The sequence below is a fragment of the Callorhinchus milii genome, unplaced genomic scaffold, assembly GCF_018977255.1.
Source record: "Callorhinchus milii isolate IMCB2004 unplaced genomic scaffold, IMCB_Cmil_1.0 Scaffold9, whole genome shotgun sequence".
Taxonomy (NCBI): Eukaryota; Metazoa; Chordata; class Chondrichthyes; order Chimaeriformes; family Callorhinchidae; genus Callorhinchus; species Callorhinchus milii.
Window position 1 is genome coordinate 17,276,827 of NW_024704750.1, and position 14,915 is coordinate 17,291,741.

General features: G+C 41.9%; 1 protein-coding gene across 3 annotated transcripts in view; it reads right to left on the bottom strand.

Moving 5' to 3' along the window:
• Positions 1-12,563, bottom strand: part of dpf3 (D4, zinc and double PHD fingers, family 3) — a 75,355-nt gene extending 62,792 nt beyond the window's left edge. For all 3 annotated transcript variants that reach the window (XR_006085294.1, XR_006085293.1, XM_042338072.1), the window contains exon 1: positions 12,449-12,563. Coding sequence is in view for 1 of the 3 variants with exons in the window: in XM_042338072.1 (XP_042194006.1) it covers positions 12,449-12,480 (32 nt within the window). In the remaining 2 variants the exon portion in view is untranslated. The remainder of the gene's footprint in view (positions 1-12,448) is intronic.
• Between the last annotated feature and the right edge of the window lie 2,352 nt (positions 12,564-14,915).

The following is a 14,915-nucleotide window of genomic DNA, read 5'->3' on the forward strand; positions in this document are numbered from 1 at the left end:
GATGCATGGAATTCTAAGTATGGTGATGGATTCTGCTTGTGTCAAGACACCCGGCTTGACCCCAAAAAATAACTCAAGAAAGGATTCAGCTGTAATGCCCACCCTCCACAAGTACAGCCTTTCAACCAAATGATAGCTGCTGCGATTACCCATGGCTACCTTCAGGAGGTGAGGGAGATTCTTCTAATACTGTATTAGAAAACCCATCCCCTAAGGATATGATTTCTTAAAAATATACCATCCTTTAGGCAAATTGTATGGTGCGACGGAACTCAGCAGAGGTGAAAGGCTAAAATAGCATGCAGCATTTGAATTAAGCCATTTCACATTTGCAGTTGCAAGCAGAGTCTAAATAGATCAATGCAGTGAGTAATTTATACCCAAACCCTAACAGGTTTCTGGCCAGGAAACAGGATATGCAACCGTCGACCGTTACTACTGTTGGTGTGCTCATTTATGAAAGACAATCATTTTGAGAGTGAAACACTTTGATCTGTAAATCACCCTTAGGTTTCACGGCAGAAATATGCATTACTTAAATGAAGTGGATGCTTCTTTTTACAATAGCTCACATGGGAAAATATTTTCCCATTGAAATCTTGGTTCATCACCGATGGTCTTCAAATCATGCAATAAGAGATGCTTTTTGTTTTAAATTAAAAAGGGCGCTTCCTACCACACACTGTTCACTGCTCTGCAAGCAGTCTACATTGTAATACGGATGGATAGTACAATCTCTCTGAGTTGCTGAAATACGTTAACAATTAACCATATTTCAAATGCAAGAGGATCGAAACCACTTGAGCGTTCAAACTTGGGAAATAATAATCAAAATAATGTTTGACGATTCTTCCGGGTCTTCTTGAAAATCATTTATGAAATAAAATCAGCATTTGAATTATTTTACTTGAATGACTTTGAGCCTAGGAGTTTCAGATATGCAGCCGGAACACCAATAATTTTGCATGATTAAACGGGCTGCGATTTGAGAGTAAAACCAAGCGCTCGATCAACCTGCACCTCTAAGACCTCCAAAACCAAAGAGATCTGGCCCAACCACTCAAGTTAGCTAACCTTCAGCTAATCTGAGTCAAGTTACAAAATGACTGACAGGGAGGGGGAGGGAAATGGAAAGAACGTACATACATATTTACCTATAATCAAACCATTTCAAGGCACAGCTCTAGAAACGCACCGTTAGTATACAACCGCCAGGCAATATATATTTAAAATAACCGGCAAATTCATACAATATCTAGCTCACAGAATCATTTCATCTTCTATACATATGATCAACGTTCTCTTTTCCACTGTTGCCTAACAACAACAAGATTACATTTGTACAGCGCCTTTCACATCGGGAGGACAGTAAGCAATCCTCACTGTTGAACCATAGAAATGTTATGGTGCGGAAGGCTATTTGGTCTAATGTATGTATGCCAAAATCCTGTGAAGCGCTTTGAGACATCCTTCCTATGGAACAAGGTGATATATCAAACGCAAGGATTATTATTATTATTATAGCACTGTTGCTGACTCCCTTTTGAAGGCCAATGTGGATTCTGCCTCAACCACTACTCCCAGCAGGGAATTCCATATCCTAGCTACTATGTGTATGATTTTTTTTCCTAATCTCCCCAACTGCTTGTTTATCAACTAACTTAAATTGATGCCCTCCAGTCACTGACTCACTGACCAGTGGAATAATTTCTCCCTATTGACTCTATCAAAACCCCTCATAATCTTAAAAGACCTAATAGAGTCACCCCTCAACCTTCGTTGTTCCAGCAGAAAAAATCCCAGTTCCTCCAGCCCCTAATTTCGGTAACAAGACAATTCAGTTAAAATTTCACTAAAGCCTTAATAGCAGTACATGATAGGGAAATGGAAAAACACCCACCACTAAACTGTCTTTTTGTGTGGATGAGATAAAGAGTGAAGTAAAGCTAGAAATACGCTGCTTGAACATTCTGTGTATGAATACATTTGGCGCTGCATGCAATTCACACCATTTAGCACTAAATTGTCCAATAATACAATGAGCAGCACTAAAAATAAACTCTTACCTATTACATATAGATTTTTTAAGACTTCAAAAGCAACTGAGAGTGGGGAATGCTCCAAAAATGAACTTTAAGGTTGGTATAAATAACTAAATTATTCTACAGAAGCTTTCTAGTATCCTTCAATTGAACTATTCAATAAGAAATTAACATCACTAACCAATACAAAAGCTTAAGTTCAATGTTTTTCTGGAGAAAAATTCAATAATAATCCTTGCATTTGGTACAGCACCTTATCACATCTCAAAGCAAAAACTTGGGCAGGTTTCCTTACTCCACCCGCCTGATAATAATCCCTCAAGAAAAAAACCCAATAATAATTTGGTCATTCAATCCACAACTGTTTGTGGGACACTGCTATGCAAAATTGGCTGCCCCGTTTCACCCACAAAATATACAGTCAATTCACTTTACAGTATACTCTGAAGTGCTTTGAGACGTCTAGAAGACATGAAAAGCACTATATCAAATGCAAGGATTATTATTATATGTTTAAAGCGCTTCACGGGATTTACTGTGAAATTAAGTGACTGTATTTGTGGGCAAATAAGAGACTAGAAATTTAGATATGAAATATAGTATAACATTATAGTAATTAGTATCTTTTTTAAATATACTCGTATAATCTTCAATTTTGGAGATGTTCCCCAATCTTCAAATTAGCTCACAATTCATTTGAAGTCTAACAACAAAATGAAGCAATTTTGTGACACAAAACCATGTCCTTTGCATGTTAACATCTGAAACCAGCTTCACAAGGAAACATTTTCAAACCATGGGCAGAACTGTAAAAAGATTGGGAAGTTATCAAATTAACATATCTTACCTTTCATAACCAATTATAGCAAAGAAGCAATATAACTCCTATGTAGCCTTGAACTCAGATTATACATTACAGCAAATTTAAGTGGATTAACATTGCTTTAATTAACCCCCAAGGGCCATAAGTCACATTTTTGGACCAAACTGAAAATTACAACATTGCAAATTCCTTGTTCAAACACAATTAAGGAATGGTTCAACTGGTATAATGTAACATAATGTTGAGAAACATTCAGCATATTAATGAAAAAATTATTTTCAATGAACAATGTAAAGCTTTTTCTTCAACAATAACAAAAGTTCAATTGCGGGGTATGAAAGATAAAATAGTGCAGCTGTATTTATTTTTATTATATTTTATTTATCGCTACTGGTTACATCTCAAAAGGTGTTTTAAGAACTTTCTATAAAGTGTAGTAATTGTATTCGTGGCGAACAAGAGGCAAAGGCAGCCACAGCAATGTCCCACAAACTGCCATGAACTGAACACCAATTTATTTATCTCCCACCCCCGGCATTGCATCATGAAGAGTGTCCGCCTCGTCTATGAGCTGTAAGACCCAAAGTGGGGCTTGAACCCGCAATCTTCTGACTCGGAGGCGAGAATGCTACCAAATGAGCCAGGCTGACACCCTATATTTTACTACATTATCCACTATGATTTCCTATCTGAGACTAAATTTGGGAAGTACTGAATGTGTAAACAAGTGAGAAGACATTACAAAAAGTATTATTCATCCTCACTCTATATTTAAATATATATATATATTTATATATTATATTGATCGCAAATGAATAACAAATAGCATTAAGACCGAAGATAGTGTTATCAAAGTTATTCAGAAGATTTTTTGATTGTAGATGTTATGCATTAAAAGCATATCTGTCAAGACAGACACTTTGCATATCAGTACACTGCATTAAAAAGTTCCATTCAACAAGGAAGCTAAATAATTTGCTGTGGTACCCACTTTAATGTAAAACCTCTCATTAGGTTTGGCAAGGGATTACTTATTTCCAATATGTGGAAAGAGAAAAAGATCAATTTTTATAGAAAAAAACAGGACCCATCAAGCATATCCCTTTCAAAAAAGGAGGTAAAAAGAAGCCTTCAGGAGCACACGCCACACGCACACATGCACACAGGCTATTGTTGTTTGACAGTACATGCATGCACTAAATGCCAGTGTCCTAAACAATGCTAACCACTCACTTGTTTCCTCTCCCCTCCTCCCAAGCAAACAAAAAGGAATTTTAAGAATGTTTACTATTTTGTTTTGCAATATCATAGAAATTACAGAACAGGAGGAGTCCATTTGCCAATTGAGCCTAAGATGGTGCCAGATCATCCACTGGAGCTGTACTGTACGCTCATCCCAATCCCCTGCTCTTTTCCTTCTAGCCTTTAATATTAAAGAGGGAGGGAATAAACAGTTCCTGTCATTCCTGCACAATCTCCAGAATTCAGTTCAGGGCAGCAATACTGGAGTACATGAAGTAGTATGCCATCTGTCTGTCCACAGTTGGCAAGTTGCCCAAGGACAAAATAGAGGGAGTTTACTCTAAGTTACATTCATTGCACTGAAGTACAATACAGAAACTATCCTGGCCCACCCAACCCCATCCACACACTACCCCAAATAACTTTGTTTTTGGATGTTTTAATATCAGGCTACACCCCAGATTAAGTCTATACACTCTGTCCCCTCTCAACATCCATCATCTTTCATTGCAACCCCCCCCAAAAGAACTGCTGTGGGACACTGCTGTGCACAATTGGCTGCCGTGTTTCACACAAAAATATACAGTCAATTCACTTTACAATATACAATATACGAAGCACTTTGAGATGTCTCAATGACGTGATAAGGCACTATTATCAAATCCAAGTATTATTATTAAAGTAATTGCTCACAAATGCATTGCTGCCAAAAAATTGCTAAGTAAATATGTTAAAACATTATTAAACAGCAAAGCATGAGGTCAGGCGTGGCTTAGTGAAAGTGTAGCAAATTCACTTTTGGCTGAGGCATCCAACCAATTACATTTCAGAATTAATCTCATTGAAAGTGTTGCGGGGGAAACACAACTTTGAATCGAGCTGAACAACTCCCTCAACAAAAGCTGCTGACTGTATCAAAGTATCACAGTATATGGATGTTCAAGGCAGTTAAGTGTGAATAATGATAGAGGAAAGTCACGATTTATTTTCCTCCTGTATTGAAGCAATGCGGGAGCACAGTTTCCCAAATACTGGCTGCCATCCAGTACATTGCGCAAGTGAGCATCCCAAGTGAGCAGCTTACTGTCCTCAACCAGCATCCATACACACTGTCCAGCATGATAACAATCAGAGCGGGAAGCCTGGTTGAATTTTTCCTTCCCGAGCCTAAAACTACCAACTGTAATATAAACCTGGAAACTTCAAGGTCTGTTTGCCTCAATTTTAATCATATGAGCCACAGAGCTCAGTCCAGATAACTTACCTCAACTCTATAAAACATTTTTTTGGTCAGGACGCTAATCACCATACTGAGAATTCCATGCATCCCACCTACACAAGGAAATTCCTGAGATATTTATTGAAATGGAATGCACACTCTCTTCCTGGAGGGATGCATCCTAACTCTGGAAAGTATTAGATGCATGATAGTAAGAGCCAAGGCTTGGGGACCCCAGAATGTGAGTTGGGATCCTGCTGGAGTCTAAACAGCTATAAACATACAGTAAATATATCTTCATCATATATACATTTCGTCCACAAAATATACAGTCACTACACTTTACAGTATATTCTGTGAAGCGCTTTGAGACATCTCAAAGACATGATAAGGCGCTATATCAAATGCAAGGATTATTACTATATTTTAAAAAATCACAAATGCAACACAATAGAAAGGTAAGTTTCTCTGTTTGTACATCATTTTACAATGTCCCAGAGGGAGTTTTTTTTAAGAAAAAGTTCAGGATCTAATTTATTACTGTTTATATAACAAGCAGAAGCCAGACTGCAACCAGAAATTCTTTCATGAATGAATGACAAAAGCTGTCCAATGATACATGGTGCACAAACAGAAGCTTAGAAATTTACAGCACAGAAGGAAGCAATTTAGTACATTGTGCCCGTGTTGGCTATCTGAAAGTTCTAACTGTTCAGTGCCAGTCTCCTTTTCTCTATACCCTTTTCTATTTTTACTTTCTAGATATTCATCAGATTCCCTCCTAAAAGCTAATATTGATTCTGCTCAACCTCAGTCCCCAGTCACAAGCTTGTGTGTGTGTGTGTGTGTGTGTGTGTGTATACGTGCGTGTAAAAAACAAAATCTCCTAACCCCTCTCTTCACTCTTCGCATTTGTTTACTCAGTCTACGACTGTTTGTGGGACACTGCTGTGCGCAATTGGCTGCCACGTTTCTCCCATAAAATATACAGTGAATTCACTTTACAGTATTTTCTGTGAAACACTTTGAGATGTCTCGAAGATGTGAAAAGGCTCTATATCTAAATGCACGGTTTATTATTATTAATGCAAAATGCAAGGATTATAACCTTAAAACTTTGCTCTCTAGTTACTGAATCACAAACAAGTGGAAATAATTTCTCTCCGTTTATGTGATCAAAACTCCTCATAAATTTTAAAAAGGTCTATGAGGAGGAATAGATATTACTGTAAAAGAGATTAAGCTTTATTCCTAATAGACTACTAAAGAAAGTGAGTAACAGTTAAAAACTCATTAGCATTGCAGAAACATTTTCATAAAAGGTAAGCCAAATTTTCAGTTTCCCTTCCCTGGTGTAAAGTAATGAGCTATAAAACTTTGGAAAGGCAAGAATTCCAGTATACAAAAAAATTATATACTCCACTAAGGAAAATTAATTAGAGTAGCTCTTAGAATAGTTAAGTAATGAAAAGCTTCCTGTAATAGGCATTGTGCCTCCTGAACCTCCATTGGCAGGTAGCTGGCAAACAGATGGATGAGTTTGTGAAAAGTTCCATATAGGGATATCAGACCACATATCAATGTTAACAATTCCAGAGTTGTGACTAGGATTTCAATGAAGCACAATGGTTGATGTGTAAAAATTTTCATTCGTCTGGTTGAACTGTGCAAAACAGCCAGCAGTATAAAGGTTGATTTTGTCCATGCAAATATTTGAGGTTATATTATTCTAGGATGCAGTATTCGTGGTTACAGGGACTAACTGATGGAAATGGGAGCAATTTGAGGTGAGAAACTAACAGCAGCACCCAAGAAGCAATTGATAACAACACGCCAAGAAACCTTAGTGCCAACGATGAATACGCCAATTCCACAACTATGGATTAGATTACTCAATGCAAGTCCAATTACTGTCGGTATTGTTTGCATAATTGCGTGTCATGCAATTCATAACTTTAAAACCTTTTCCCCAAACTTTTTTTTTAGAAAACTACTTCAACCAAGCTTCATAATTCCATGACTATAGACACCATAAGTTTAAGATGAGCAAATCTAACATAGGAACAGGAATAGGCCATTCAGCCCCTTGAACCTGTTCCGCCATTCTATTAGATAATGGCTGATCTGTATCTCAACTTCAATTACCCACCTTTGCCCCCTATCCCTTGACACCATTTCCTAACAAATATCTATCAATATTTATCAATCTATCAATAGTTGATACCATCTATCAACCTCAGTCTTGAAAATTTGAGGGAGAGGAAATTGTTGGGGAATTGAGTGAGCGCTACAAAATCCATGATAGCTCTAAGGGGAATTGGGCAACAAATATTTCAAAGAGTGAAATATTTAAGAAGTGCGTATGGGTTATTCTTTCAGAAAGCCAACATCGACACAATCGAGTGAAAGGCCTTCTTATAAGCTGCAAACTCCAGTGAGACAAAGCAACATATTAAACAAAAAGTCTCGACTGCAAAACCTCCCTCCCACCCCCCCGCCCCCAACACTATCATTTCAGTATCTCACATTTTAATACACACAGCTTGAGTTAGCCATACGGCGTAAGACACCAGAGAGAGAGGGAAAAAAAATCCATTTACAATGACCTAGGGGGTGTTTCAGTCCGTAAAGAGTTGCAGGGGATTCAGGTAACAAACACAAACCACATCACCAGAAACTGAGGCTATCAAAGGGACAAAGACGGCAGAACCTATGAACCCTGACGATGTATTATAGTTTCAAAAGCTTTCTCTCCATTCCCCCGCCCCCCCAACCCCCATCAGCAAAACATTGTAGCACAAACCTACTATTTCACTGTACCATTATTTGATCAGAGAGGAAGTGACAAAATTAAACATTTAAAACTGGAATTATTTTGAACAGCAAAAAAAGAGCAGTTTACTATTATCCAGTTATGGCAATAGGTTAGCATACACGCAAAACATATGAAAAAAGCCTTTATAATTAGACTTGCATATAACAGGATGCTTATGCCAGAAACAGACTGGCACTGAATCAGGCTCCAGATATTAAATATGAACTCACCAACTGTATCACTTTACCATTGATTATATGTGGCCATTTAATGTCCCTTCAGACTCCCAAAAATGCAGCACTTAGATAAACAGAGCAACTTTGCACTTAGTGTTATAATAATAATAATCCTTGCATTTGATACAGCGTCTTATCACATCTCAAAGCACTTCACAGAATATATTGTAAAGTGGATTGTTTTGTACATTTAGTGTACCACAAAACTGTTTGCGATTTTGGAAGGCGTTTGGGGAAACAAATACAGTAATACAAATTAAGCCAATTAAAATAGTACAACTGGTTCAGTTTTGAACATAGGTTAAATGAAAAGTGGATGGGTAAATAGGTCAAATGTCAGATTGCCACACACCATAAAGGTACAAATACATGATTAGCAACTGAAAATAAACAGGGCTCTTTTTATGGCAGATAAGCAAACATACAGCCATTATTATCCTTTCAAGGGCCATTGGATTAAGTGCAACGGATTCCTTAGCTTCAGGGGCTAAGTTAGGATCATGCAACGGATCAGTCTTGGGTTTTACAAACCTGTCAGATCTGCATTCACGGAAATTTATAAAGCGCGCCCACCAATAAACTGAAAACAATACAGCAAATACTGTAATAAACCAGGAAATGAATGCTGTGACTGCTTCAACCGCCCCGTCATATCTCCCTCCCTCCCATTCCTCCGGGGCTATGCTATTGCTAGTGGATGATGATTTTCAAGGCACATCACACACGCACAAGAGCAATGTCAATCCAACACTAACTTTAAAACGGAGCAATTTAAAAAAAATTAAGCAATCAAATAGAAATCAATCATTGTTTTGCCCACAAATATATAGTCAATGCACTTTACAGTATATTCTGTGAAGCGCTTTGACACGACTCGAAGACGTGATAAGGCGCTATATCAAATGCAAGGATTATTATTATTATTTCTACACTGTATTTTCAAAAAGTACTTTTGCAATGCAGCAGATCGTAATACAGGTGGCTCCAAAAAAAAGGGGGGAGCCTGCAGGTTATTTAGCTATTTCTAAACGTCCAGTCTTTTTTCTTTCATTTATATATAAAACGACATGCCGAGAATGCTTGTTGTGGATAAACCTAACAGCGTCGCAGAAAAAAAATGCAAAGCCAAAGAAAATCCGAAGAGATTTGCAACAAACCTCCTCCAGATCGTGTCTGAAAAAGTGATCTGTGGAGGTTAGGTTTGGAGTTAACTGATCGGAGGGAAGGGGAGGGGAGAGTTGGGGGGAAACCGAGAGATCATGAGATTGCATAAAGCAGAAAGAAAAGCTTTTAAAATGCTGCAAATCTCACTGAAGGGGAACAGTTTACAAATGCCAAAAAAAAAAGCCACAAGCGATCAAAGCCATCCAGATCAATCAGAAAATAGTCAACTTTTTTTTTGGGTGGGGGGGGGGGGGGGGGGGCTTGTGTGTGTGTTTTTTTCCCAGAAAGTACACGTCAGCTTTTAACAGCACCAAATACATGCATTAATCGTAGTCGAGACTTTTGGAGTGTTATTTGTGTGAAGGGAAAGCTTGTGTCGGTGTAAAAACTACAATGCAGAAAACTCCAGGACTTTACAGTGCTTTACAGAAATAGGAATCCTCGCACGAGTATTCAGAGAGAGGGCATTTTTTTTTAGTGTATATATATATATATCTGGATATTAAAAAAAACCTCTTAAAAGATGTGTCCAGAAATTAAACGAGAAGAAAGAGAGTGAGACACATACACACAGAGAGAGAGAGGAGAGAGAGATAGGGGGTAAACAAGTGAAACAAGAAGAAAACAAGTGCACAACCAATACACAGTATATATATATATTTTAAAAACTCTACTGATGTTGAAAGAAATCAAACGAGAGAGAGAGAGAAAGAAAGAAAGAGGCAGAGAGAAGGAAAGAGACCGAGAGAAAGAAGGAAAGAGACAGAGAGAGAGAGAGAGAGAAGAGACAAACAGAGAGAAGGAAAGAGACAGAGAGAGAGAGGAAGAAACAAACAGAGAGAGAGAGAGAAAGAGACAAACAGAGAGAAGGAAAGAGACAGAGAGAGAGAGGAAGAAACAAACAGAGAGAAGGAGAGATAGAGAGAGAGAAAGAGACAAACAGAGAGAAGGAAAGAGACAGAGAGAGAGAAAGAGACAAACAGAGAAAAGGAAAGAGACAGAGAGCGAGAGAGAGGGAAACAGAGAGAAGGAAAGAGAGAGAGAGAGAGAGAGAAAACAGAGAGAAGGAAAGAGAGAGAGAGAGAAAGAGACAAACAGAGAGAAGGAAAGAGACAGAGAGAGAGAGAGAAAGAGACAAACTGAGAGAAAGACAAGAGAGAAAGGGAAACAAGTGAAAGGAGGAGAAAGCGAGAGAACAAACGATAGATGTCACCCCCTCCCCTCCCTCTCTCTCTCTCTCTCTCCCTCTCACTGGAAATTGCTTACTCATCAGACAGACAAATTAGGGCAAATTCTCTGGGAATAATCGCTAGGTGGCGAGTGGATCAGATGGACAGCAGGACACGGCGGAAGTGCGGCTGTCACCAACCCCCCCCCACACAGATCCACTTGATCTGTCAGAGGAAAAGGGGCTGAGAGCCGAGGGGGACAGTCACACACACACAGACACACACACACAGTCTGAGGAGCTCTCACTCTGTCACTCTCTCTCTCTCTCTCTCTTTCTCTCCTCTCCTCCTTTTATTTAGCAATAAAAAGAAAGCCAACAAACAGCCAGAGAAACTCTGCACACAAACACACATGCACACCCACACCTCTCTCTCTCTCTCTCTCTCTCCCCACTATCTCTCCTCTCCTTTTATTTAGCAATAAAAAAAAAGCAACAAACAGCCAGAGAAACTCTGCACACAAACACACATGCACACCCACACATCTCTCCTCTCTCTCGCTCCCCACTACCCCCCCCCCCCCCCCCCCCCCACCCTCTCTCCTCTCCTTTTATTTAGCAATAAAAAAAAAGCCAACAAACAGCCAGAGAAACTCTGCACACAAACACACAGCTCTCTCTCTCTCTCTCTCTCTCTCTCTTCCTGTAGCAGCGTTTGCTGCCTGGCCAACAAATAAAGAAAACCTCCCCAACCAAATAAAAACTAAACTCTCTCTCTCTCTCTCTCCCCCCCCCTCCCACTCCCCTTCCTCTTCTCTTCTCCTCTCGTGTGACAAGAGAGCACCTATACGGGGGCTACAGAGGGAAGGAGTGTGTGAGAGAGAGAGAGAGAGAGAGGAGGTGAGAGGACAAGAAGCTTCGCTTCAAAACACCTCCTCCCCATATAAAAATTTCTCCTCCTCTATTTGCAGCGACCTCTCGATTCTGCATTAAAAGCAGACATCCCCCCCCCCCCCCCCACCCACACACACACACTCTCTCTCTCTCACACACACACACTGTGTGTGTATATATATAAATACATATTTATATAGAAGAAGAAAACATTGTAACACAACGACGGAAATACACTCCTGCTGAACTGGTCTGTGGCCAAAGAGAGAAAAAAAACCTGCTGCAACCCCATCCTGTAGATATATATATCATATATATATATATATATATATATATACACATATAAAGCCTGCAATTTAAACCCCAATAAAAAAATGAATAAAAGAAAACGCACAACCAAATGCGTGTGTTTTTTTCAAAAAAAAGTAAGACACAGACAGACAGAGAGACAGACAGACAGACACCTCCATCCGTTATTACTGGTTAACTTTCTGTTAGGAGAGGGTTTGTGGCTACCCCTTGTTATGGTGTTTGTAAGCAAATGAGACACACACACACACACACCCCCACACACACAGAGACACACACCCACACACACAGAGACACACACCCACACACACCCACAGACACACACACACACAGAGACAGACAAACACACACACAGAGACAGACAAACACACACACAGACACACACCCACACACAGACACTCAACCACCCACACACCCACACACAGACACCCACACACACACCCACACACACAGACAGACACACAGAGACAGACAGACAGACACTCACTCAGGGGGCTGTGTGTGTGGGGGTGTCTTTTTTTCCCCCTTTTACTTACGATTTCAGAGGGTTCTGAATGACAGTCGCCATTTTTTTGCTGCTACAAATGTAACAAGAAAATAAAAAAAAAGCCACAGCGCTTTCAGCGGCTCTGACTTCAGAGAGCGGTGCCGCCGGCCAATGGGCAGCAGCAGCACCTCAGCCAGGGGGGGCGGGGCGGGCAGCCAGGGGGGCGGGGCGGGCAGCCAGGGGGGCGGGGCGGGCGGCGCGGAGGGGGCGGGGCGGGGCGGGCGGGGCGGGGCGGGCAGGAGGGGGGCGGGGCAGGGGGGGCGGGGCGGGCCGGGCAGGAGGGGGCGGGACGGGCAGGAGGGGGCGGGGTGGGCGGGGCGGGCAGGGGTGGGCAGGGCAGGGCAGGGCAGGGCAGGCAGGGGTGGGCAGGGGTGGGCAGGGGTGGGCAGGGCAGGCAGGGGTGGCAGGGGTGGGCAGGGCAGGGCAGGGGGCAGGGGTGGGCAGGGCAGGGCAGGCAGGGGCAGGGGTGGGCAGGGCAGGGCAGGCAGGGGTGGGGTGGGCAGGGCAGGCAGGGGTGGGCAGGGCAGGCAGGGGTGGGCAGGGCAGGCAGGGGTGGGCAGGGGAGGGCGGGGCAGCCAGGGGTGGGCGGGGTGGGCGGGCAGGGGGGGCGGGGCGGGCAGCCAGGGGTGGGCAGGGCAGGCAGGGATGGGCAAGGGAGGGGTGGGCAGGGCAGGCAGGGGTGGGCGGGCAGGGCAGACAGGGGTGGGCGTGGCAGGGGCAGGGCAGACAGGCAGGGCTTCCCTCCTGCCTCCCCTCCCTCTCGCTCCACCCTCTTCGCTTTGATGAGTGAGCTGTCACCGCCCGACCACAGCCACAGCCACACCCACTCGCTCTGTCCCTCTGCCAAAAACATGTGCTTTGCTGCACTCGCACGAGTGTGTGTGTGTGTAGTGAGTGAGTGAGTGTGTGTGTGGTCAGTGTGTGTGTGTAGTGAGTGTATGTGTGTGGAGTGAGTGACTGACTGAGTGTGTGTGGAGATAGTGTGAATGAGTGTGTGTGAGTGAGTGAGTGTGTGTGGAGTGAGTGTGAGTGTGTGTGGAGTGAGTGTGTGTGTATAGTGAGTGAGTGTGTGTGGAGTGAGTGAGCAAGTGTGTGTTCGGAGTGAGTGAGTGTGTGGAGTGAGTGTGTGTGTGGAGTGAGTGAGCAAGTGTGTGTGTTCGGAGAGTGAGTGTGTGGAGTGAGTGTGTGTGGAGTGAGTGAGTGTGGAATGAGTGAATGTGTGTGTGGAGTAAGTGAGCGAGTGTGGACTGAGTGTGTGGAGTGAGCGAGTGTGTGGAGTGTGAGTGTGTATGTGGAGTGAGTGTGTATGTGGAGTGAGCGTGTATGTGGAGTGAGTGGAGTGTGTGTGGAGTGAGTGTGCGTGTGGTGGAGTGTGTGAGTGAGTATGTGTGTGAGTGTACATGCGGTGTATGTGTGTGTGGAGTAAGCGAGTACTTAACAACATGCTACCTGTCTAAAGGATACAACGCAATTACAATTTACATTTATAAAGCGCCTTTCAGGTCTTTTTTTAAAAAAAGGATGCAATCTAAATCCGTCTTTTTTAAAAAAAAATACAGTATGATTTGGGCTACCGCGTGTGTGTGTGTGTGTGTGTGGTGTGTGCGTGAGTGTGTCTGCCGCATGCACTTTTCTCATGAATTAAGGTTTTGTTTCGCATAAAAATGACTGATTGGAGAAAAGCTCAAGTTCTTTTTTTCTCCCTGCTTCCCTACGTTTCTCCCCCGCTGTACTGCTGAATTTAAGAGGTGGCACAAGTCTTTTCTCGCTAATACATACACACACACACACACACAGCTGCAATTAGTGGGCAGCAATCGATAAACCATTCCACGTATTTGCTGCCTCCTCCCTCAGCTGCCCGGCTGTCCCTTCAAACCTTTCGCACCGCATTCATCTACGTGAAGAAGGAGGGTTCCCTTCATATTCTGAAATATGTGGCAAACTTTTTTTTGGGTGGAGGGAGCACGCAAAGAATCAAGCCTGTGTGGCAGAGGCTTAATCCCTTCCTCCTTCATTGTATGCTTGTCAGTTCAGATCGACAGTGATTACTGTGTTTGGCTGCATTCCACTACCCCCTACCAATGCTGAGGGAGCTAAAAGGGATAAGGCTTTTTACCCTGTATTCAGTCACAAGTGCAAGTACACGAGTATTACATGAACAATTACATCCGTGAAGCGTTTCAAAGTGTAATTTTCTTTGTTTGCCTGATTCGTCAGAACTGTGATTTTTTTAAGGGAAACTAAAACTTCTTGGACAAAACAGCCATCAATATTTTCCCATTTGCAGCAATAATAATCTTCACATTTCATATAGCGCCTTATCACGTCTTTGAGATAATAATAATAATAATAATAATCCTTGCATTTGATATAGCGCTTTTCACGTCGGGAGGACGTCCCAAAGCGCTTCACAGAATATTCTGTAAAGTGAATTGACTGTATATTTGTAGGCG